The 25,659-nt window shown below is 49.2% G+C and overlaps 1 protein-coding gene and 1 pseudogene across 1 annotated transcript; both read left to right on the top strand.

Annotated features, from left to right (window-relative positions):
* The first annotated feature begins 3,695 nt into the window (after positions 1-3,695).
* Positions 3,696-3,820, top strand: LOC128065720 (uncharacterized; annotated as a pseudogene).
* Positions 3,821-15,647: 11,827 nt separating this feature from the next.
* Positions 15,648-21,807, top strand: SLC46A1 (solute carrier family 46 member 1). Its single transcript, XM_052658721.1, has 5 exons — positions 15,648-15,875; positions 16,983-17,835; positions 19,142-19,225; positions 20,980-21,136; positions 21,652-21,807. The coding sequence occupies exons 1-5, from the start codon at positions 15,648-15,650 to the stop codon at positions 21,707-21,709; spliced, it is 1,380 nt and encodes a 459-aa protein (XP_052514681.1). The 3' UTR covers positions 21,710-21,807.
* The last annotated feature ends 3,852 nt before the right edge of the window (positions 21,808-25,659 follow it).

The raw sequence follows: 25,659 nt of genomic DNA, 5'->3' as shown, positions 1-25,659 counted from the left end.
TGCCTGGAGAATCCCAGGGACAGGGGAGCCTGGTGAGCTGCCGTCTATGGGGTTGCACAGAGTCAGACACGACTGAAGTGACTTAGCAGCAGCAGCAATGACATGAAGAGGAGGAAAAAACAGATGAGGAGGAAGGTAGGGAACAGAGAGACTGTTCCAAACAAAAGAGATTTAAAAGCTATGATGTGCCCTTAAAATGCATTGTGTGGTCTTGTTTGAAGTTTGATTCAAGCACATCAGTAATAAAAAGACATCTTTTGGAAGCACTTATTGAATACCCAGTATTGGATCATATCAAAGAATTGTTATATTTTACAGTATGAAATAACATTGGACTTCTGTGAGAAAATGTCTATATATTTTAGAAGTGGAAAATAGGGGGTGAAATGACAGAACAGCATAATGTCTGGAATTTGTTTTTAAATACTTCAGCCAAGGAAAAAAAGTGGTTGAATCCGTGGCAGGAGTTTGATAATTGTTCAATCTAAGCAACGAGTCCATGGGGAGCGGGCGCGGTTCATTGTGCTATTCTATTTTGTGTGATTTGAACAAGTTCATAATCATAAAAAAGTTAAGATGGATTAAACCATATCAGCAATGAAAATTAAGTTCCTAGGCTAATTTCTTATCACCCCATTTTCATTTTCTCATCCTACTGAGGAGACAGGGGAAATTCATTTACGCTTGGGAATGAGGGCTTGCTGAGACTGATTTCTCAACAGGGACTTTATAGAAGATTGAGTAGAAGATTGTGATGTGAATGGGTTTTAGTGAACTTCCTTGAAAATTTTCAAGAGGAAATCGAATAGTCACTTCTTTGTTTGAGAAAGGACTCTAATGAGCTGGCTGTCTGCAAACAGATCTATAGACCCAGGAGGCGGCAGAGGGCAGGAATGAGCAGTCTAGTCCTGGACGCAGGCAAATAGGGTTCCAGTGATGTCTTCGACTCAGTTACACAGGACTTCAGATAAGTTACTCAATCCTTAAATGCTTCAGTCTTCCCCTTTATGTGTGTGCATAGTCGCTCAGTCATGTCTGACTCTTTGCAACCCCACGGACTCTAGCCCACGAGGCCCCTCTGTTCGTGGAATTTTCCAGGCAAGAATACTGGAATGTATCTCCTCTACGGGATCTTCCCAACCGGGATTGAACCCAAGCCTCTTGAATCTCCTGCATTGGCAGGCAGATTCTTTACCTCTGTGCCACCTGGGAAGCACTCAGTCTTCCCCTCTGTAAAGGAGAACAGTAATAAACCACCTTGTAAGGTTTTATAAGGATTAGTTGAGATACTGCTGTGCTTGTCACATGGTGAATATTCATTAACCATTAACTACTAATATTTCTTGCATTTGGGTCACTGTAATATGGGTCACTGTAAAATGGGTCACTTTTGCACTTTCCTAAAAAAAAAAAAAATTGCATATCAGAAAGACTGGGGGATATCCCACTATCCAGAAGCTGGCTGACTGCTTATGCCAATTTTTACAGGTTCTCTATTATTCATGGGGAACACCCAGGAGCTCTCTGATTCAGGTTTACACTTTGAAAACAGAGGAAATAGAGATAAAGAAAAGAAAATATGTATTTAAAAAATATTCAAATGTACATTTTCAAAACATGAGGAATTGTAGTGCACAGGCAAAGTTTTTATCTGAAAGGAGATTTAGATATATATCAAAAATAAAGGATGATGTCATGGTGTTGGCCTGAGGAATTAGAATTCCTGCAAGAATCCTATGTTGGTATTCATCATTTGCACTCCAGTTCATACCAGCAATCCTAAGGTGATTTATACTGTGCTCCGGGTAGATGTTTTGATTCTAATCCATCCTTTTAAAGGCATTCTATTTCTTCATGGTCTTCCCAGGCAGTGCTAGTGGTAAAGAACCCGCCTGCCAATGCAGGAGACATAGGAGACGCAGGTTGGATCCCTGGGTTGGGAAGAGTCCTTGGAGAAGGGGGTGGCAACTCCAGTAGTCTTGCCTGGAAAATCCCACGGACAGAGGAGCCTGGCAGGCTACAGTCCATGGGGTTGCATAGAGTTGGACACAGCTAAGTAACTAACACTATTTCTTCATGTTTTATTTTATTTTCATTTCTTCATGCTTTAGACACACCCCTGGATATATAGTCTCATCAGTCCACAAGGGTTCTTTTTTTTTCTTTTTTCTTCCAGTTTTATCAAGATATAATTGCCATCATATCTCAGAGGGTGAGATATTTGGATGGCATCACTGACTCAACGGACGTGAGTCTGAGCAAGCTCCGGGGGTTGGTGATGGACAGGGGAGCCTGCAGTCCATGGCGTTACAAAGAGCTGGACATGACTGAGCAACTGAACTGAACTGAACTGCCATACAGCACTGTATAAGCCTAAGGTGCCCAGCACAGTGATTTGACTTACATACATCATGAAATGTTTACCTCAGTAAGTTTAGTGAACATCTGTCATATAGAGACAAAATTAAAAAAATAGAAAAAAAATTTTCCTTGTGATGAGAACTCTGATTTACTCTTTTAACAGCTTTCATATATAACATACAGCAGTGTTCATTATATTGATCATGTTGTACATTACATCACTGCCACTTGCTGCTGTTGCTGCTGCTAAGTCGCTTCAGTCGTGTCCGACTCTGTGCGACCCCATAGACGGCAGCCCACCAGGCTCCCCCGTCCCTGGGATTCTCCAGGCGAGAACACTGGAGTGGGTTGCCATTTCCTTCTCCAATGCATGAAAGTGAAAAGTGAAAGTGATGTCGCTCAGTCATGTCCGACTCTAAGGGACCCTACGGACCGCAGCCTACCAGGCTCCTCCGCCCATGTGATTTTCCAGGCAAGAGTACTGGAGTGGGGTGCCATTGCCTTCTCCGGATGAGCTTCTCTAGTCCCTGGAATTTTGCCTCGGGTGGTTTCTTGGCTGCTCCTCTTCTGATTAGCTACTTTGGAACTCAGGGAAGGTCACGAAGGCTGGAGTCAGGACTTAATGAAGCTCAGGTTCTTGATGTCTCATCACAGAGAGAACTTAGTGAGAAACAAAGTGATAGATAAGAAGTGGACTTATTTAGAGAGAAACACACTCCACAGGCAGAATGTGGGCCATCTCAGAAGGCAAGAGTGGCCGCATTTCTAATTAGTGTTTTTGCTCTTCGGATAAATACTCAGGAGTGGAATGGCTGGATTGTATGGTAGTTCTATTTTCAATTTAATGAGGAACCTCTATACTGTTTTCCATAGTGGCTGTACCAATTCACATGCCCCTCAATGGTGTACGAGGGTTCCCTTTTCTCCATGCCCTCACCCACACTTTTTATCTGTTGTCTTTTTGTGATAGTTATCCTGACAGGTGTGAGGTGATAGCTCACTGTGGTTCTGACTTGAATTTCCCTGGTGATTAGTGATGCTGAGCATCTTTTCATGTGCCTGCTGGCCATCTATACGTCTACTGTGGGAAAATGGCTTTTCAGAGATTCTGCCCATTTTTCAATTGGATTGTTTGTTTTTTTGATGTTGAGTTGTATGAGCCACAAGCCTTCTTTAAATTTGCCCCTTTCCTTCACTGCTGAACACCTGTCACTCACTCTCAGGGCAACGAGTACTTGCCTGTGGCCCAAACCCATTGCTTTCAGGGGCCTGGTGCCATTCTGTCTTTTATCTGACACCACAACAGGGTCAGCTCAGTGTTTTCCCTTTTCCCACTCAGTCTTATGAGATTAGGGTACCCATGAGGGCCCAGGGTGCAGTGGCTACAAACAGCAGCCTCCTTGATAGTATATGCAGCCTGTTGCTATACAGGTTGCCCTAAGGGAGCTTGGAGACAGACCTTTCCAGTGGACATTTATTACTGGCATGCTGTCCCCAGTCCCAGGCCCCAGACGCATCCACGGCACCTTTCCAAAGCCCCAGGGCACAGCAGCCAGGGTCCACATTGGCCAATCATAATGTCCATCCGCACCAAGGTGCAGAACAAGGAGCATGTAATTGAGGCTCTCTTCAGGGCCAAGTTCAAGTTCCCTGGCCACCAGAAGATCCACACCTCCAAGAAGCGGGGATGTATTAAGTTCAATGTGGATGAATTTGAAAACATGTAGGCAGAAAAGTGGCTCATCCCTGATGGCTGTGGGGTCAGATACATCCTGAGTCATGGCCCTCGGGATAAATAGAAGGCCCTGTACTCATGAGAGCCTTGATGCTGTCCCCTCCTTACACATACCCACCAATAAATCCTACTTTCCTGTCCAAAAAAAGGCGGTGGGGGCGGGAAGGGGCAAATAGCAATTAAATGACAAAAATAATTGCATAGAGGACTCCCCTGGTGGTCCAGTGGTTAAGAATCTGCCTGCCAGTGCAGGGGACATGGGTTCAGTCCCTGGTCCGGGAAGATCTCACATGCTGCAGAGCAACTAAAGCCTGTGCGCCACAGCTACTGAAACCTGTGCCCTAGCGCCCGTGTTCTGCAACAAGAGAAGCCGCCACAATGAAACCTGAGCACTGCAACTGCGTAGTAGGCTCTGCTCGCCACAACTAGAGAAAGTCCACGCACAGCAACAAAGAATCAGCATATCCAAAAGAGTGAAAAATAAATAAATAAATAAATTTTAAAAATGGAGAAGGCTAGTGAGACAGCCTGAAGTGTGGGTTTGGCAGGGCTGAAAAGTGCCCCAGCCTAGCCTCTGAGAGTCGGCCTAGGAGCCCTGGAGTGTTAGTACGAGACGTCAGTGCTCGGACCTTGGAGGGCACTGGCTGCCTCGACAGGTTACGCTGTGGGGGATGGGAGAGCGCGTCTGCTGCTGTCAACACCGAGCCTGGCCAGGGTTAGCTGGGGTTGCAGCTTTTGCTTTCTCTCTCCCCCTGACTGGGTTTCAGCCTCAGATATGCTTCCCTGAGATTACACTGGTCTCTGATATCAGCCCTGCCCATCCCTGAACTTCAGTCCCACCTCTGAAAGAGGAGCCAGTCTCACCCCAGATGTGTTGCATCTTGCTTGCTACATTCTCTAGGGGTGAGTTTATCAAGGGCCACCTTTGCCTCACTTCCTGGTATTAAATGCCTCGCCAATCCGTCCTTAACCCATTGTGATTTGATTTCTAGACTTCCCTGGCCTTGTCTCACTGGCTGAAACTTCTGGGGTGCCCAGCACTGACCCCCAATTGCCTTGATTTCTCTTTGATATCCCACACGTCACCAATGTTGCCTGCAAATTCTTCTCTCTTGGCTTTCTCAGCACTCGTCTTCTCCTCTTTCTCCCTCTCTGTCCACTCCTTCTTCCTCTGTCCATCTGAACTGTTGTGCTCCTCATAGCCTCCTGCCCAGGCTCCTTGTCACTTGTCTTCTCAGGAGGGTCTGTACCCCACCCCTGACTCTATCAGGGGATGATGACTCCAGCCCCTCTGTTCCTCATGAGCTCTGTGTGCAGCTGCCCATCAGCGCCCCCCTCCACCGGGATGTCACACAGATACCTCGAACCCAGTAAGATCAAAATTGAACTCCTCAGGGGCATCATCTGGCCCGTGCCGACCTCTCTGGCCTCACACTCTCTCCCTGTTGCTGTAAGGTGTAGCAGTACTGGATTATGGTGGCCTTGCGTGCATACACAAAGTCGCTTCTATCGTGTCCGACTCTTTGGGGCCCTGTGGACTGAAACCCACCAGGCTTCCCTGTCCATGGGATTCTCCAGGCAAGAATACTGGAGTGGGTTGTCATGCCCTCCTCCAGGGGATCTTTCCGACCCAGGGATAGAACCTGTATCTCTTACATCTACCTGATTGGTAGGCGAGTTCTTTACCACTAGCTCCACCTGGGAAGCCCACTGGGCTTACAGCTAATGAACCTATTTCCAGGGCAGGAATTGAGATACAGACATGTGGATCCAGGGCAGTGGGGGTGAGGGGACAGGGGACAAGCTGGGAGATTAGGATTTACATAGATACATTGTTGCTAAAACATGTCCAACTCTTTTAGGACCCCATGGACTGTAGCCTGCCAGGTTCCTCTGTCCATGGGATTTCCAGGCAAGAAATACTACAGCGGGTTGCCATTTCCTTCTCCAGGGGATATTGCCAACCCAGGGATCGAAACTGTGTCTCCTGCATTGGAGACTAATTCCTTCACCTCTGAGTCACGAGGGGAGTCCATACATACACTACCATGTATAAAATAGATAGCTAGTGAGAACCCACTGACAGGGAGCCCAGCTCCGTATTCGGTGATGACCTAGAGAAGTGGAGTAGGAGGGAGGTCCAAGAGGGAGGGGATATATGTATACACAGGCCTGAAAGCTGTTGTTTCAGAGCATGAAAACATGATTCAGAACAGAAACTAATACAACGTTGAAAAGCAACCATGGAGTATTTTTTTTAAATGTATAGGAGGAAACAATGCTTTTCAGACCCTTGTTACAGCCGCGTAGCATAGTATCACAGTGATTCCATCTCTTTATGTTCAGAAAGCATCAGCACAAGCTCTGTAGAAACTCTGGGATACTTCGGAATCCTGTTTCCACACAATGGCAGAGCCCAGTAAAAGGGCTGCAAGCTTGCGGGCCTACAAGGCCAGGTGTTTTTTGTGTGAGTGAAAGTGATGGTGGGGGAGTGGTGAACTGGAGAACACACGCCCTGCCTCAAAACAGAGGACAGTCCCATTCTAGCTTCAACCAGGTAATAGGCTTACGTAAGTGTTGTCACAGTTTTGAGTTTTCTTTCTTTTTTTAAATCTTGTGTTGTTTTTTATTTTTATATTTAATTTAAAATTAAAAAATTTTTTTTGGCTGTGCTGGGTTTTCACTGCTGCATGTGGGCAACTAGTTGCAGCGAGCTAGTTGCGGAGCATGGGCTTCTCACTGCGGCGGCTCCTCTTGGTGCGGAGCACGGGCTCTAGAGCGCCTGGGTCCAGTAACTGAGGCTTGCAGGCTTCACTAGTTGTGGCACATGGGCTTTGTTGCCCTGTGACATGTGGAATCTTCCTGGACCAGGGTTAGGACCTGTGTCCCCTACGTTGGCAGGCAGATTCTTAACCACTGGACCACCAGGGAAGTCCCTGAGTTTTTGAGAAAATCTAGAAATCTGGATTTTCATGTGAAAGTTAGTTGGAAACTAATTCAAAATTTACAAGATACTATGTGAGCCAGCTAGTTTTTAAAAAACATTGTACCGCTCAAACAAAACACACATGTGGGCCATATATCCAGCCCACAGGCTCTATGTCCGTGAACCTCCCTTGTAGCTCAGTCGGTAAAGAATCTGCCTGCAATGCAGGAGATCCAGGTTCGTTTCCTGGGTTGGGAAGATTCCCTGGAGAAAGAAATAGCAACCCACTCCAGTATTCTTGCCTGGAGAATCCCATGGACAGAGGAGCCTGGCAGGCTACAGTCCATGGGGTCGTAAGAGTCGGATACAACTTAGTGACTAAACGACCACCAACCCACCACAGAGACTGTGGCAACTGCAGCCTTTGGAGTCAAACTGAAGCCAAGTCAAACACTGACTCTGCTACTCTGAGTGTCTTTGGGCAAATCATGTAACCTCTCCAATGTCCTCATCTGTAGAATAAGGATAACAGTAGTTCTCTCACAGAGTTGTCATGAGGATAAGAGAAGATATTTTGTTTTCTTTTGTTTTCTTGGCAGTGTCTTGCAGCCTGTGGGATCTTAGTTCCCCATTCAGGGATCAAACCCACACCATGGCCGTGAAAACATGGAGTCCTGACCACTGGACCACCAGGGAATTCCCAAGACAGGTTTTCAAATTTTATTTTTTCTCTTTATTTTTTAAAATTAATTTTTATTGGAGTATAGTGGCTTTATCATGTTGTTAGTTTCTACTGTGCAGTAAAGTGAGTCTGTTTTACATACGCATGTGAGTGTGTGTGGTGGCTCAGTTGTGTCCTGCAGCCTCCAGGCTCCCCTGTCCATGGGATTCTCCAGGCAAGAATACTGGAGTGGGTTGCCATGCCCTCCTCCAGGGCATCTTCCCAACCCAGGGATGGAACCCGAGTCTCCTATGTCTCCTGCAATGCAGGCGGATTCTTTACCTGCTGAGCCATTGGGGAGGCCCTCACATATACATATATCCCCCCTTTTGGATTTCTTTCCCATTTAGATCATCACAGAACACTGAGTAGGGTTCCCTGAACTATATACCATAGGTTCTGAATAGTTAACTATTTTATGCATAGTATCAATACTGTATATACGTCATTCCCAACCTCCCAGTTCATGCCACCCTCCCTCTTTCCCCACCTTCGTGTCCATGTGTTTGTTCTCTACGTCTGTGTCTATTTCTGTTTTGCAAATAAGGTCATCTGTACCACCTCTTTAGATTCCACATATATGCATTAATATACGATGTTTGTTCTTATCTTTCTGACTTCCTTCACTCTGAATGACAGTGTCTAGGTCCATCCACATCTCTACAAACAAGACAGATTGTTATAGCATATTTTAAACATTTACATTGAAAGAATGAAAACATTTTAAGACACACAACATGATGCTATTTAACTGTGCTATCCACGGACCTGCCTTTCCCAGGGCACAGAAAACCCTTCTCTATTTCTTCTCTCTGTTTGCCTGATGACGTCGTTTCACCATCTCATGCTTCAAAATTCAGCTTCTCTGCTGTGAATCCTTTGACCTCCTCGTGAAGACACTTTGAACAGATTTCTGTAGCTGCGTACTTCTATTATTGTGATTTGGAATTGGTGGTGCTGTTTGAGGGAATGCCCTGAGGAAGAGGATTGTGTAAACACTTATCTGTCACCCCAGCACCTGGCAGTGAGCCTGGCAAGCAGTAAGATGCTAAGTGAGTAGATGGAGGGATGGAAGGATGAGAAGCGTTCTGCCAAGGACAAAGTGTTTAAAATGAGACCAACCCAGGGGGGCGGGGCTCCCTGGTGGCCTAGGGGTTAGGATTCTGGGCTTTCACTCCATGGTCCGGGTTCAATCCTTGTTTGGGGAACTGGGATCCTTCAAGCTTCAGGTTGTAAGGAGCCTCCCCTGTAGGGTAGGTAATTAGGGAGCTATGTCCGCAGCTTTGTACTTCCCTGGATCCTGGCCAGCATTCTGCTCTAAGGCTCAGCTGGTGCTTTCAGATGGGACAGCCTCACTTCTTTTTGGTAAAATTCCTCCCCATCTTCAAGCTCGGTTTAAGAGCAACCACCACCCGTGGTATCTGGACACAGTCACACAAAGCTCAGAGCTGGCATGGGAGAAGCAGCAACCGGAAACAGGAAATGTCTTTACTCTCATGCTCTCTTCTCCCTCCCTTGTAATATCTGACAACAAGAACAGCACTCCTGAAGCTGTGGTTGGCCAGCCGTGAAAAGCAAGCACAGGCTTTGAGTGGAAGTCATGACCAGACTGCTGTCTGGATGAGGAACTCTTGTTGGCTATTGTCTCTCTCATAGTGGTTGGTTGTGAGACAAGGTTCTTTGACTGGGAGTGAAGAAGCCACTGTAGCTTCCCTGGGCTTTTCCAAAGCTTCCCCATAAAAGTTACAGAGCAGCCAGGCCAGGTCTAGACAACCCTGTCATTAGAGATGTTTATTCCTGAGGCCAGGGCAGACAGAATTAATGGATCACATGACTCCTTCCCACAAGCCAGAGAAATTGTTCATCTCGATGCAGCAATCCAGGCAGCTGCAATCAATTGTCTGGTGTTGGTGCATGCCATCAAACCTATTTACCATTTCATCTTTTAAAAATGTTTTTTAACTTAATTTTATATTGGAGTAGAGTTGATTCACAATGTTGTGTTGGTTTCAGGTGTACAGTAAAGTGATTTAGTGATAGATAGATAGATATATACAGATTCCTTCTTTTTCAGATTCTTCTCCCACATAGGTTATTACAGAAGGTTGAGTAGAGTTTCCTGCACTGCATAGTTGATTGTTGATTATCTGTTTTGTATGTGGTAGTGTGTGTATGGCTTTTCATCTTATTGCATGCCAGGCCCACTGCTAGGAGATAGAGATGAGTAAGTAATAGCCCTGCCCGTAAGATGTGGGTAGAGTTTGGGAGGAGACAAACCCATGAACACATATTTATAACTAGGTGAAGTCTAAAACAGGGTTAGAAGCATGAAAACAGTCTTGTGGAAGCATATGCTGCTGTTGCTACTGCTAAGTCACTTCAGTCGTGTCCGACTCTGTGCGACCCCATAGACGGCAGCCCACCAGGCTCCCCCGTCCCTGGGATTCTCCAGGCAAGAGCACTGGAGTGGGTTGCCATTTCCTTCTCCAATGCGTGAAAGTGAAAAGTCAAAGTGAAGCCGCTCAGTTGTATCCGACTCTTAGCAACCCCATGGACGGCAGCCTACCAGGCTCCTCCGTTCATAGGATTTTCCAGGCAAGAGTACTGGAGTGCTGGGCAATTACTAATTCTGCCTAGAAGTGTGGTGCAGAGGTGGATCTTGAAGGATGAACAGGAGTTTACTAAGGCTAAGCAAGGTGGGAAGGGTAGTCCTGGTACAGGACTAAGATTTACCGAGGCTTGGAATCCAGCAAACACTGGAATGGATGTAAGCTATGCCCAGAGCAGGAAGGATTTTTCCTGTATCTCTCTAAGCCATAGATAATGTCATCTGTAAAAATAACAGTGCCTACTTCATAAGGTTGTGGTGAGGATTGACTAAGATAATACGTAATGCTCTCACACAGTGCCTGGTTCAAGGAAAGTCAGGTCCTGTTGATGTCTCCAGAATTCCAAGGGGAGGAATTCCCTGGTGGTCCAGTAGTTAGGACTCCATGCTTTCACTTCAGAGGGCCCAGGTTCAGTCCCTGGTCGGGGAACTAAAATTCCACAAGCTTACACCTTTAAAAGTCAACTACTTAAAAAAATTTTTTAAAAAAGTAGAAGAACATCATCAGATTAAAAAATTTTTTATTTTCCATGACTAAAATGCATGTTTATATTAAAAGAATTAAAAATATAAAAGAGAAAGAAGAAAAGAAAACCAATCTGAGGAGTATAACCTGGGAGATGGTCTTCCAGAAAGCTCTGAAGATTGTCCTACCTTTATATAAATTTTTGAGACAAAATGTTATACATCAAAATACTGACAGTTTACATAGTGCAGGAGGGCTAGTCGTGGGTTAGTGTGACCCCTTTACAGGACTGAGAAAGAAAGGTCTCCTAAGGAGTTACCTTGCTGGTGTCAGGAGAAAAGTGCTTTTTTTTCCGGAGGAGGTAGGGGTTGAACAGGCATTGCTGGGTCTTCTAAGGGGATCTAGTTAACGTCTTACACAGCTTCTTAATGCACAGTAAAGGGCAAGGGGTAGTGGCTCAAATGGGCAGAGAGAGAATTTTATGTTTAAAAATGTTCTTGCCCTGACTTAAAAATAATCTTATTTCATCAGAGAAGGGGCCTCTCCCCGAGTGGGGACTGAGGGCTCCAGCTCCAGGACAAGCCACACCCTGTCCCATTTCCAGAGATGGACCTTGGCCCTCCACCTTTCAGTCTTAGTTCTTTATCTGGAAACGATTCTAAGATTTCAGCTGACGACTTCCCTGGTGTTCCAGCGCTTAAGACTCCCCGCTCCCAATGCAGGAGGCATGAGTTCCATCCCTGGTCAGAGAGCTAAGATCCCCCTTGGTGCAGGGAGCAACCTTTAAAAAAAAAAAAGTAGTGTGGACTTCTCTGATGCCTCAGTGGTGAAGAACCTGCCTGCTAATGTGGAGGACAGCAGTTCGATCCCCAGTCCAGGAAGATTCCACCTACCTTGGGGCAACTAAGCCTGTATACCACACATGCTGATTCTGAGCTCTGGAGCCCTCGAGCCACAGCTGCTGAAGACCATGTACCCTACAGCCTGTGCGCAACAAGAGAAGCCACTGCAATGAGAAACTCTTGAACCATGACAAAGAGTAGCCCCTGCTCTCCACAACCAGAGAAAGCCTGTGCACCGCAACAAAGACCCAGCACAGCCAAAATAAAATAAAAAAAACAATTAATTTAATTTTAAAAAAGAGAGATTTCAGCTGGACACCACCCTTTCCTCACTGCAGCTTACCTAACTGGGCCAAGTTTTCGTGCAGGCAGGAGATAGATGGGCCTCTGGGCTAGAGAGCTGGTGTTTGTCAAGTGGAGTAAAATAGAAGTTTTGTTCTCACCCAGACACTCCCAAGGACAAAGCAGGTGGCAAAAGCTGAGCTCTGCTAAAGTTAGGAGACAAGGTACCCACTTCTCAGGTCAAGGAAGACGTTCCTGTCTGAACATGTGCAGGAAGGCTTCTTGGGGGTCCAAAAGAGAGGAAGCCTCACCCCATAATAAGTGTGGAAATGTATCCACAGGCTTCTGTGGCGGGATCCATCCTAGCAAAAAGTTGTGCATGCATCTTGGGGAGAGTCTAAGGACCAGTCAGGTGTGAAAAAAGAAATAAGACATTCGACAAAAAGTGAACAAAGACCCGGCTTCCCAGGTGGCGCTCGTGCTAAAGAATCTGCCAGCTAATGCAGGAGACAGGGACTTGGGTTTGATCCCTGTGTTGGGAAGATCCCCTGGAGTAGGAAATGGCTGCCTACTCCAGTATTTTTGCCTGGAAAATTCCATGGTCAGAGGAGCCTGGTAGGCTACAGTCCACAGGGTCACAAAGAGTCAGACATGACTAAACACACACACACACACACACACCTGGAAGGACTGTCTGATATAAGGGGCTTAAAGCTCTTCTTACTGCACTCCTTATTCCGGACATCTGTATTCCCGCCCTGCTTCTGACATAAATAAGCTGTTTCTTTGTGTGCCCTCCCATACTTTGTGCTGTGTCTCTAATAATACGCTTTGTATGTGTTTTGCAGTGTTTGCCTCCTTGAAACATTTTTGCTTCCAATTGGGGTAAGAATCACAGAACTTTGCTTCTAGTCTCCACCTCTGGTGGACTGGCTATCCCTGGACAGGAAAACAAAATCCTGCTTCAAGACTATGGTCCCTCCAAAGGCAGTAGAAAGGGGAGGGAACCAACCCAGGGGCTTGTATGTTTCACGTACTATTTCCTATCTCTAGGAAGACTTGGGTTGGGAAGATTTGCTGGAGAAGGGATAGACTACCCACACCAGTATTCTTGGGCTTCCCTTGTGGCTCAGCTGGTAAAGAATCTGCCTGCAATGTGGGAGACCTGGGTTCGATCCCTGGATCGGGAAGATCCCCTGGAGAAGGAAACAGCTACCCACCCCAGTATTCTGGCTGGAGAATTCCATTGACTGTATAGTCCATGGGGTCACAAAGAGTCAGACACAACTGAGTGACTTTCATTTCACTTCAGGAAGAGCTGAGGATGGTGATGGCTGTTTGGGGTGCAGGCATCCTTCAGTCTACCATATCTAGCTAGCATCTACCTTGTCTCAGCCTGGGGCTCCTTTTGGCTCAGGGAAGGTAGGTGAAAATTAATAAGCCAGCAACGAGCTCACACATAGCCATGATGGCCAGAAATGGAGCCCCCATCACCCCAAGAATTAGGCTTATGGGTCATGGCACAAGGCTTGCCTTTAGAAATCCAGTCAGCTGCCCTATTGTCAGGGAAGGTAGCCTTTCCTGGTTTAGCTCCTTCCAGACCTGGCCAGGCTCCTGAGTTTGTGCCCTTAGAGCTCCACAGCTTGTCTCCTCTAAAGCACTTTCTGCAGTTGAAATCTTGCATGGATTAGTAGGACTGTTTGATGTCTCTCCCCCACCATTCTACAAACTACAGCCCACACCACCCCTCTCCCCGGTAAGGGCTTTGTTTCCTCATTGCTGTCAACTTGAAAAAAACGCACAACATTAGAACTGTGAGTTGGGTTTATTCAGTTTCTTACTGAGCTCTAAGAAATTGTTCTGAAGAGGCAACGGAGAAACCAGGATGTATGCGAGTTTTTCTGTATGTCCAGGACTATACTAGGGGGTTGGGTGGGGTGGGGAGGGAGGAGTTCTGGAAACACAATCAGTTCAGTTCAGTTGCTCAGTCGTGTCAGACTCTCTGTGACCCCATGAATCGCAGCACGCCAGGCCTCCCTGTCCATCACCAATTCCCGGAGTTCACTCAAACTCACGTCCATCGAGTCAGTGATGCCATCCAGCCATCTCATCCTCTGTCGTCCCCTTCTCCTCCTGCCCCCAATCCCTCCCAGCTTCAGTATCCTATCACAATAGTGTTAAAAAATATATATATATATATTGCCTGCCATTCCAGTTCTATAAGGCCACTAGCCACTAATCAGTCACCCAATGGAAACAAAAACATCTAGTTGAGGGACTTCCCTGGTGATTCAGTGGTTAAGACTCCTGGTTTCCACTGCAGAGGATGCAGGGAAGTTCTACATCCTTCGAGGTGTAGCCAAAAAAAAAACAAAAAAAAAAAAACAAACAGGTAAAGAAACAGTCAAACATAAGAAAATTAACAGCAAACCACAAAAAATAGGGTGATTTGAGTACTCGCAGAGTCAGACATGACTTACTGACACAACAACAACTCTTCAGTGTATGGGAAGACACAAGAATCTGAGATCACTGAGATTTTTCCCTAAATGATCTCAACTATCTGGGGCTGGGGTTCAAAGCACAGAAGGCCCTTCAGTATACTGCCCTAGGGTGGATGGTGAGTGACTGTAGCTGTTAATGGCTTGGTCCCTACAGAACTGGAATGGCAGGCAACATTTTTTTTTTTCTCTTTACATTGCAGTGTTTCCAGGACCTCTCCTGTCCACAGTCCCCAACATACAAGGGGCATTCAACCAATGCACTGATAAGGAAGAAAGTCAAGTAGTACTATTCTCTTTTACAGTCAATAAAACAGGGCCAGATAGAGATCCAACAGCCTTCTGCCGCTATTTCTGTAGTAGGAGCACCAAAGTAGGGCCACACTTAAGGGCCTCCCAGGCCCTCCACCATCTTCTCCTCCTCCTCCAATGGCACTGCACAGCCATGACCCAGCCCCAGAAACAGATTAGCTTCCCAGGAAAATGATTCTGTGGGCAGAAGGGGAACAAGTGACAGTCTATTCATTACAATAATAGCATTTACAATATATCAGACATTGTGCTTTCCGAGCAACTCTTTGAGTCACATTCTATTAGCACCATCCTTTTAAAGATGATGAAACGGAGGCCCCAAGAGCCAAGTGGCATGCCCAGAACCTAGGTAATGGAATTAAGCCAGTAGAACTGGAGGCTGCACTTTTATCCACCGAGTCGCTCTGTCGCAGGGCAGAACATCAGCACAGACATCAGAAGTCGTGTGTTTTTCCAGCTCGGCTTTGAATGCCCGATTGTTCTTGTCTCTTTATGGGTAAATTGGAATCCTTAACAATAACTAGCTTATAAAGTTGTTGGGAGATTAACCCACGTGGAGTTTAGTACAGCGCCCAGCACATAAGTGATCAATGAATGTTAATTATTGATATTCTCCTACTGTTATGGGGTTTTCGGGGCCTGGGAAGGAGTGCCAGGCGATATCTTGGCACAGTTTGCAGGCGAGGTCACTTTGTTAGTCAGGGGTTTCGAGGATGGGGGGGGCCCGCCTGCCCTTCCTAGCCCAGAGAGGGAGGGGCTGAGAGGAAGGAGGGGCTCACCAGTCCTGGCTCCGTCCCGCCCACTTAAAAAAAAAAAAAAAAAAAAGACGCTGAGCGCAGGCGCAGAAACATGAACCTTCTGCCTTGCGCCAACTCTGCAAGGAACTCGCAAGCATGGAGGGGCGCGCGAACTCCCCGGGCGAGCCCGGCGCCTGGCCCACCCGGTCCGTGCTGTGCCGCGGCTGCGTGGAGCCACTCGTTTTCCTCGCCAACTTCGCCTTGGTCCTGCAGGGCCCGGTCACCACGCAGTACCTGTGGCACCGCTTCAGTGCAGACCTTGGCTACAACGGCACCCGTCACAGGGGCAGCTGCAGCAACCACAGCGTGAACCCCATCGCGCAGGTAGGGGCCGCGCGCGTGGACGTGGGCCGGGGAGGGGGGGTGCGGAGAAGCGAGGAGCGTGGCAGGGGCGGGGCCTGGGTAAAGACTGGGGACGGCCGCGGGGGTTAGGCTCTTGGGTGGTGGGCGGGGCGGGAGCAAAAGTTGGAGCCTGAGAACTTCGGTGTGGAGATGCTTAAAGCTGATGCAGATAAAGCGAGCTTTGAGGGTTAACAAGGGGGTATTTTCTGAAAACACAAAATGCACAACATAAAAAGATGAGAGTTTTTTCAATTTTATGTTTGGCTATGCTGGGTCTTCATGGTTGCCCCGACTTTTCTCCAGTTGTGTCAAGCGGGGGCTACTCTCTAGATGCAGAGTCCTGGGCCTTCTCACTGAGGCGGCTTCCCTTGTTTGGGGACAGGGGCTCTAGAGCACAGCTCAGTAGTTGTGGCACACAGGCTTGGTTGGCCTGCAGCGGGTGGAATCTTCCCCGACCGGGAACCGAACCTGTGTTTCCTGCACTGGCAGGTGAATTCTTTACCACTGAGCCACCAGGGAAGCCCTGAAAATTGTCTTATTTAGCTAACTTTCTGAGGACTCAAGCCCTGGGGCAGTCTCTCAGACAGCTCCGAAGGACTGCTCCTGAGAGATAAGGGAGGAGCCAGGATATATAGGAGTTTTGTGATAAAAACCAGGTTGGAGGAACATCAAAAGATTACAAATGAAAAAAAAAAAAAGTTACAAATGATAAGTGTTAGTCACTCAGTCGTATCTGACTCTTTGCAACCCCATGGACTGTAGCCCACCAGGCTCCTCCATCCATGGGATTTCCCAGGCAAGAATACTGGAGTGGGTTGCCATTTCCTTCTCTAGGGGATCTTTCCAACTCAGGGATTGAACCCTGATATAGCAGCAGCATTTTTCATTCACAGTGGCAAAAGTAAGGAATGGATCTTACAAATTTCCCATACCCTCTCCAGCATCCATACTAAAATTCTCTTGAGGTTTAGGGCTTCAGAGAAAGTCCAGATCCCTGTATCTCCCAGGTTGGTGACAGTGTGGGGGGTGGGCAGCCCAGAGTGAGGGATAGCTCTGCCCGTCCCCATAATACAACTCTTGCCCCCACAGGAAGTGGAGACACTTACCTCCCACTGGACCCTCTACATGAACGTGGGCGGCTTCCTGGTGGGACTCTTCTCGTCCACCCTGCTGGGCGCCTGGAGTGACTGTGTGGGCCGCCGCCCACTGCTGGTGCTGGCCTCCCTCGGCCTGCTGCTCCAGACTGTGCTGTCCATCTTTGTGGTTCAGCTGCACCTCCACGTCGGCTACTTGGTACTGGGCCGCATCCTTTGTGCCCTCCTTGGCGATTTCAGTGGGCTCCTGGCCGCTGGCTTTGCCTCCGTGGCTGATGTCAGCTCCAGCCGCACCCGTACTATCCGAATGGCCCTGTTAGAAGCATGCATTGGGGTGGCAGGAATGCTGGCGAGCTTCACTGGTGGCTCCTTGCTCCAGGAGCAGGTTTATGTCAACCCCTTCTGGCTCGCCTTGGCCTTGCTGACCGTCATGACTCTCTATGCAGCATTCTGCTTTGGTGAGACAGTGAAGGAGCGGACACCTACCCGTCTCTTCACACTCCGTCACCACCGATCCATCATCCAGCTCTATGTGACCCAGGCCCTGGAGAAGTCCAGGAAGCACTTAGCCCTGTACTCAGTGGCCATCTTCGTGATGATCACAGTGCACCTTGGGGCCCAGGACATCCTGACCCTCTATGAGCTGAGTGCACCCCTCTGCTGGGACTCTCGGCTGATCAGCTACGGTTCCGCAGCTCAGCAGCTCCCATACCTCACCAGTCTGCTGGGCCTGCGGCTTCTGCAGTACTGCCTGGCCGACACCTGGGTGGCTGAGATCGGCCTGGTCTTCAATATCCTGGGGATGATGGTCTTCGCATTTGCTACGGTCACACCCCTCATGTTCACAGGTAAAGTGTATGGGTTCAACGACAGTTAGTTTCAGAGTTACTGGGTGGCCACGTGCTGTCCCCAAATGCAGTTCATGGCCATGTCTTTGGAAACATCACTGTGGCCCTAGCCTGGAGGACAAATGACTAAGAAATGTCGTTAAAAAAAAAACAACCCACCTGTTATACAGAAAAGATAGACCTTCAGTAGCCAAAGTAATTAATTCATAGTACCAACCATAAATATTGTAAGATAGAGCCAAAGACAATAGTATCGCTTGTACACTAATTGCTTCACTCCTCCCTCCCCTGGTGCTTTTAAGCAAAGTCCATGCTGTTAATGCCTTAATGCTCATTTCTCTGATAAGGATCACAGGACCTTGGGTTTTTTTTTTTTAAAAGCCAGCCTTCTCAGACCACAGCTATCAGATTCCTGCTTGTGTTCTTCTTTTCATTTTTTTTTTGGTTGGAGGGGAAAGCTGAAAATGAGGAAGTTCACTTTCCTGAATGAACAGATTTAATAGAGCCTGAAAATGTGTACAGTCAGCCACTTAGTAATCACAGATTAAAACAAAGATTTTTTTTAATGTTTGGCTTGGAGGCACACGGGCTTTCTCTTGTTGCTGCACATGGGCTCTAGAGTTCGAGGCCTCAGTTGCTGCAGCACTTGGCCCTCTCTAGTTGCAGCACGCAGGCTTAGTTGCCCCGAGCCATGTGGCATCTTAGTTCCCCAACCAGGGATCGAACCTTCGTCCCCTGCATTGGAAGGTGGCTTCTCAACCACTGGGCCACCAGGGAAGTCCCAGTAATCACAGACTTCTTAATGTGGCTGCTCCTCCAGACAGTGCAGCTGATGAGGGCCAGGCACCTTTCCTTCTACACACAGCATCCTCCATGCACATCTTCCGTGTGCTGGGCTCAGCGCCTTCAGGGCTGCAGAGATGATGAAGGCACTGTCATTGCTCAGGGATTTGGGGGTGCCTGTCATCTTCAGGGGCTCTGGGGGCGGGGCCTCGTTGTGTGCCCACTTTGGAGGCTCCACTGTCCTTGAACAGTTTGCAGTTTTGCTGAGGAGGTGACAGCTGCACAAGGAAGAGAAACAGTCCCTAAGGAAACAGTGTGAGCCTGTGTGTCACTAAGTGTCCAGTGAAAAGGAAGTCGCATTTCCTGTGTGCTTACTGTGCGCCTCATGGTCTGCTTCCTCATCAGGGAAGTTCTTCCAGTGTCTAACCTGCGTCCCTCATGGCGTGGACACAAGAGCTCTGCTGCATCTCACTGGGGCACCCCCTCCCCAGCCTTCTCTTGATCTTTCCTTCTTTCTCCCCAGGGTACGGGCTCCTTTTCCTGTCGTTGGTTGTCACCCCTATCATCCGGGCCAAGCTATCTAGACTGGTGAGGCAATCGGAGCAGGGTGAGTATCAGGGTCAGCCCGCGTCTGGTTCCTCAGGCCAGTGTTACCTAAACTGGGCCGAGGGCAGCCATGGGCTGGGAGGAGCTTACCTTCCTTCCTCCCACCCTGGAAAAGTAGCTAAGACAACTGCGTTGCTGTCCAAGCACCCAGGGCTGCCAGAGGACCACAGGGATTTGCATTTCCCGACCAAATCAGAGTTGGAATTTGCAGTCAGCTGCATGTGATTATGTTCTTTTGCTGGGCTTATGTTTTTAAGCCCAGCAGAGGATTTACCGTTTCCAGAATTCAGCTTTTCCATCTGCAAAATGGACGTGACCATGCCCAGGCCCCTGCTTTCCTGGGGTCACAGTGTCTAAGCTCGAAGGAGACAAAACAACTTGGTGACTTAGGTTTCATTGTTTCCGCATGGCAGATGAAACAAAGGCCCAGAGTGTTCAGTTGATTCACCTAAGATCACTCAGTAAGTGGTGGACCTAGGATGCACACCCAGGTGTGTTTTTAAGAGCACCAGGGCTTAGGATCTGTGTGTTTAGTCCTGGTTCTGTCACACCAGCTGTGTGATCTTGGTTAGGTCCCTTTCCCTCTCTGGGCCTGTTTCCTCATCTGTAACACATGTGAATTGCTCTTGGTGACATCTGGAGGCCCTTCGAGCTTTGACAGTCTGATAGTTTAATCTCAACTTCTGTTAGGTTGAGCTTCAAAGCAAAAGTGAAATGAAAGTGTTAATCACTCAGTTGTATCTGACTCAGTTGTGTGCGACCCCCTGGACTGTAGCCCACCAGGCTCCTTTGCCCTTGAAGCTCTCCAGGCAATAGTACTGGAGTGGGTTGCCATTCCCTTCTCCCAGGGAATCTTCCTGACCCAGGAATCGAACCCGAGTCTCCCACACTGCAGGCAGATTCTTTACCATCCGAGTCACCAGGGAAGCCCAGGGTTGAGCTTACTTTGCAATTTGTGTTCTGTTGGCATATTTATAAAGAGTAGTTTCTCAGGTCACTGGGTCTTTAGATCACAGTCAGAAAACATCTGGCTTATCCTCCTTTTCCCTTCTACTCGGGAAAGAGGTTCTGGCGATGGCAGAGATTTTCATGTCATATATCCCATCGTGGGTTCTGTTGTCTCCAGAACCATTCATTCACAACCATTCTGTTGTTTCCATTCATTCACTCAATAAGCCTTTTTCTAGCTCCTTCACTGTGCCCAGAGATGCCAAGAGGAACAGGAGAAAAGAACAGCCTTTGCTAACTGACTGCCTCTAGGAGGGCAGGCCCTGGCATAGCTGCTTTACCTGTGTATATAATATTTCCAGCATTCCTAACAATCCACGAAAGGTAATGTCCTTGTTTAACAGAAGGGGGACAGAAACCCAGAAAGATAAATGACTTATTCAGTGATCACACAGCTAATAAGTGTTGAAACTGAGAATTAACCCAGAAATTTATCCTAAACAGGTGATGATCCCAAAGGGGATAAACCCCACATGATTTTATCAGACTTTATCAAACTTCTTCGAGAAGACATCACATGTCCTTGTAATAGATTTAACAACAGCTGTTTATTTTATAGCACAGGTGCTCTCCATGTATGACCTCACTGAAGCCTTATCACACACAACACATGATGTTGGGTTTATAGGTGAGAAAGGTCAGACTCAGGTGAAGTGGCTTGCCCCCGATCACACAGCTGTTGGGTAGTAGTGCCAGCATTTGCATTTAGGTCTTTCAAATTGCTGTGTGGTATTTATTTCTTCACAGGCGCTCTCTTTTCTGCTCTGGCCTGTGTGAATGGCTTGGCCATGCTGATGGCCTCTGGCATCTTCAACTCGCTCTACCCAGCCACCCTGAACCTCATGAAGGGCTTCCCCTTCCTCCTGGGAGCTGGACTGCTCTTCATCCCGGCCATCCTGATGGGGTAATACAGGGCTGTGACTCACGGTCAGAATGGAGCCGATTACCTGAAGGGCTCCTCTTCCTCCTCCTCCCAACCTCCTCGTTTCTGGAGCTCTTCCCCTGTGGGTGTCTCTCTCCCCTTGCAGATGGTTGCCTAATCCTCTGGGAGCGGTTCTCCAGGGGCAAGGCAGAGGCCAGTAGGGGAAGGGACACACTCACAGTGCTGCTTGGCAAGGCTGTGTTCTCGCACTCAGATCCCCTCGCCCCTCTCCATTCCCATTTTACAGATGTAACAACTGTGGCAGAAATGTGCCAAAGGGAAGCCTGGAGAGCTTCCTGGGATAGCTGTGGCTGGGCCCCATGCTCACCTGACCCACTTGCTTCTCTTTCCCCGAGCCCTCTGTTTTGTCTTCCACCTCTTAGCTTGGGGAGGGAGGGTTACCTGGACCAGCCCACCCAATAAAGCCCATGTCACTCCTCCAGGAGGTGAGGGTCCCCCCCATGTTAAGTCTGAACCCTCTCTCTGGTCTCTCACAGGATACTGGAAAGGGATAATCATTGCCCTGAATTCCAGGAGTTTTCCCAGAGCCCCTGATCTGCCTGGACCCAAGGACAGAGGGCAAGAGGAGCACCGTGAGTGCTGACCAACTGGAAGGAGACGCATCTGGATCCCAGCCCTTAGCATAGCGGCAAATCCCCCCAAAGGGCCACGTTCACCTTGGACAGAATGGTCAACCTGGACCAAGGCCCCTGCCTCATCCATAGCTGTGCCAGCGTATGACTCCCAGATCTTGAATTGTCATCCACTCAGGGCAGGTGGTGGGGGAGCCCCTATTTGGAACAGGGATCTGTTTACCCTTTAGGCCATGAATCATACAGAACCCTCCAGGGGAGGGGAGAGGTCCTGATGGAGGGACCAGTTGAAGCCTGAGGGCTGGCACCTCTGCTTCCAGCACAAACTGGGCAGCTCAGAGTGTTCAATTCATCACTCCTTAGTGGTGAATACGGTGCCTTTGGGGGAGGGACTTGGTGTCCCCTGGAGGGAGAATGCTGCTGTTTCTGGGTGGGAATTAATCTGCTGAGCTTAGCAGTGCCAATCATCATCAGTTCAGTTCAGTCGCTCAGTCGTGTCCGACTCTGTGCGACCCCATGAACTGCAGCACACCAGGCCTCCCTGTCCATCACCAACTCCTGGAGTTCACTCAGACTCACGTCCATCGAGTCCGTGATGCCATCCAGCCATCATCTCATCCTCGGTCGTCCCCTCCTCCTCCTGCCCCCAATCCCTTCCAGCATCAGAGTCTTTTGCAATGAGTCAACTCTTCGCATGAAGTGGCCAAAGTACTGGAGTTTCAGCTTCAGTATCAGTCCTTCCAAAGAAATCCCAGGACCGATCTCCTTTAGGATGGACTGGTTGGATCTCCTTGCAGTCCAAGGGACTCTCAAGAGTCTTCTCCAATACCATAGTTCAAAAGCATCAATTCTTCGGCACTCAGCTTTCTTCATAAGTCAGTATAATCACTCTGAAATGAACTTCCTGGCTCCCCCATGGCATTAGGCTATGGGGCCTTGTTTTCCCAGTTTGCCCACCATAGACCAGACAGCAGCAGCTTCTGGAAAGGACAGGAGCCCCCAGAGTTGCCATGAGATTGGTATTGGGCACAGCTGGCTCAGTCCTCATCTGACTGCCCATTGTCTTCTGAGCTTCTGGGAGGCAAAGCGCTGGCACGCTTGCATTAGGCCAGTGGAGAAGCTCTGGGCAGAGCCCTGGCTGCTCATTCCTCAGGGTCAGAGATCCACTCCCTGAAGGCACCTGTCCCAATCTTCCTGGCTACACCAGCCCAAGCAGAATCAATTTTTGCTACCACTCAGCTCTCTAACACCCCCCATCTCTAGGCATTTCAGCCGGGCCATGTGCTGACACCCTCCCTTGGGTACCTATAGGTCAACAGGAACCTGGAGATGGGCCCAGTCTCCCCATATGGTACAGGAGGCCCAAGTCCCAGAGAATGCGAGGCCCATTTCTAGGGCGTTAGGGAAGCCTGAAATTGAAAGGCAGAATCAGATTGGGTCTTAAGGCACTGGCTTTGATGAGGACCATAAGCCTCCAAGCAAATCAGATTAACACCTGACTCTTCAAAACAGAATTGGCCACAAGGCATAGTCCCCTGCTGGTATTCCCGCCCTCATTCTCTCTCACGTGCCCTGCCAGCCAGTTTCCTGGTTAGAAATCACGCAGGTAAAATGGGGGTGGCCCAAGGCAAACCAAGGTCAGTTGTGGCCTGTTACCAGATTCCCATGTCACTGTCCCCTGTCGTGAGATCAAGTGAGGAGAGGCCCCTCTCCTGGCCCAGCAGTGTGGATGTAGGCAAAAAGGCTCTGGGTTGACCTCAGGCCTGGGATCTACTCCAGGTACCGCCTCTGACTCGTATGTGGCCTTCTGTGAAGGGCTAGCTCAGCGACACCCCCCAATTATCTGGTCATGGTTCGACAAGTTAGGAAACACTAGATTAAATATTGTTCTTAGATCCTTCCTACCTCATACATTCTAAAATGGAATGCCTCTATTTGTGGGGCCCCAGGAAGGCTAAATGAGTTGGAGCTGGACTTTCGACTTTTGAGTGTTTCTTGGTCATGAGCAAGGTCTTGGTCTCGGAGAGGGGTGGGATGGGGTGAGGCTGACTCAGCCCCATAGTGGGGGCAGCAGTTACAGCCCATCCAAGCAGAAAACTCTGACCCTTCAAAACAATATCAGAGCAGGCTGGGGGTGGGGGAAGGCTGTTTCTCAGCCCTCTGTCTCAGGAGAGGTTCTGTGAGGCCAGGCCTAGGTGGATGGTGAGGGCCAAGGTGCCTGCCCTGGCTGCGATTGGGGCAGTGGTTGGTTATGGCGAGGGAGGCAGGCAGAGTGAGGGTTTTTATTTCAGCTGCTCCAGCAGGGCCTGGAGGCTGGGCTCTGATTCCCCAGAGAGAGGAGGCAGGCAGTGGAGGGTGTGCTGGGCAACCTCTCAGAGTACTGCTGGTGAGGGGCTTCCCGAGAGAGTGGAACTGATGGGGAACAAGAAGACAAGGCCTTCTCCGGAGGAGACTCATCACATTATATTGTTACTGCCTCTGCTCTTGGGGGCAACATCCGGTCTGCCTCGGTACCATCCTGTCCAGGGCCTGACACTGGTGGGCGTTCATGAAGCATGAAGGAGAAAGGGTGAAGGGCACTCAGAGGACTGGCTAGTGTATCTGGCAGGGAGGGGAGTGGAAGGAAGGAGTTCCAAGCCTAGGGCGAGACCTTTGACTTTGTGTAGATGTGGCTGGGGAGCTCTGAGGGGCCTAGCTTGCATCTGTGGGAGGCAGCTCTGGGACCTGAGCCAGTTGTGAACCCACTGCCCTTGGGAGGGGAGGGGCTGGGCCGGTGCCCGCCGAGCCCATTAGCTGGAGCCTGCATTTATTGGCAGGAGATGCTCTCTACCCCTGGTGGAGAAAGGGGCCGAGCGACACTTCTGCTCGGTTATTTCTTTACAGCCTCTGGGTCAGGCGTCTGTTGTGAAAGCCTGTCCCCCATGGCTAGAGTCCTGGGGGCAAGAGGGAAGCTGGCCGTTCTGTAGAGCAACAGCCCTGCCCGGGATGCAGCCTCCTGGATAATTCTCAAGAGAGCAGTGCCCCTGGCCATGGACGGGGTGCCAGGAGGCCTGCTCTGCGTCTCTGGTGACTTGGGACACTGGGCACATCATTCAGGTCCTTCTCTGTCAGACAGAGATGATACCAGGTAAGGTTGCTCTGGTGATTAGAGGCCAGGGGGTGAAGTGTCAGGGGAATGACTGACATCTGTGAGGACTTAAGAGCCTGGCTGCCTAAGGTACTGAGTGTCATTCCGTTCATGAGGAATGCGGGAACTCGGGCCCCACCCCAGGTGTTCTGAATGGAATTTTAACAAAATCCCCCCTTCTTCAGGATCTTGCCTCTCCTCACCGGCTCTGCCTCTCCCCTCCTGGGGGGCAGTGGATTGACACCTGGGGGAGCTACAGGTTCTGCCCAGGCTACTGGTGCTGCCCCACGGAGCTGCCTCGCTCCACTTCCCTGAGTCAGTGGGTGGTGAGCAGCCTTTGGTGGGTGGATGGGGGGCTGAGCCAGGCTGGGCAGAGGCCTGGCACACAGCACCAAGGCATAATAGGTTGGCTAGCTGCACTGAGACGCAGCCTCCCCTGCTCAGGCCTAAGCAGGAGCTCCCATTGCACCCGTGAGCACAGGCCACAGCTGCCGACCAGCCTGAGTGAGGGCCAGCTCGCTGTCACCCTGACCCCAGGTGTGGCAAAGGAGGCTGCACATCAGGAAGGCTGGGAGGGCACCTGGGGTCAGGTCAGGCTAGCTACGGGCACTAAATGGTTATGAGGCAAGGCCACAGGTGGTAGGAAGTGGTGAGCGCAGGGGCCAGGCACACTCTCAGTGGAGACTATGGCTGGCCTCTCATCCCTGGCTGGCTCCCGGGCCCAAGCCCTTGCTTGGTGGAGAAGGGTGGCCAAGGCACCAACCCCTGCTGGAGTTTGCCTGCGT

The sequence above is a fragment of the Budorcas taxicolor genome, chromosome 19 (genome assembly GCF_023091745.1).
Source record: "Budorcas taxicolor isolate Tak-1 chromosome 19, Takin1.1, whole genome shotgun sequence".
NCBI lineage: Eukaryota > Metazoa > Chordata > Mammalia > Artiodactyla > Bovidae > Budorcas > Budorcas taxicolor.
Note: the sequence above shows the minus strand (reverse complement) of the source record. Positions and strands in the feature narration are given on the sequence as shown.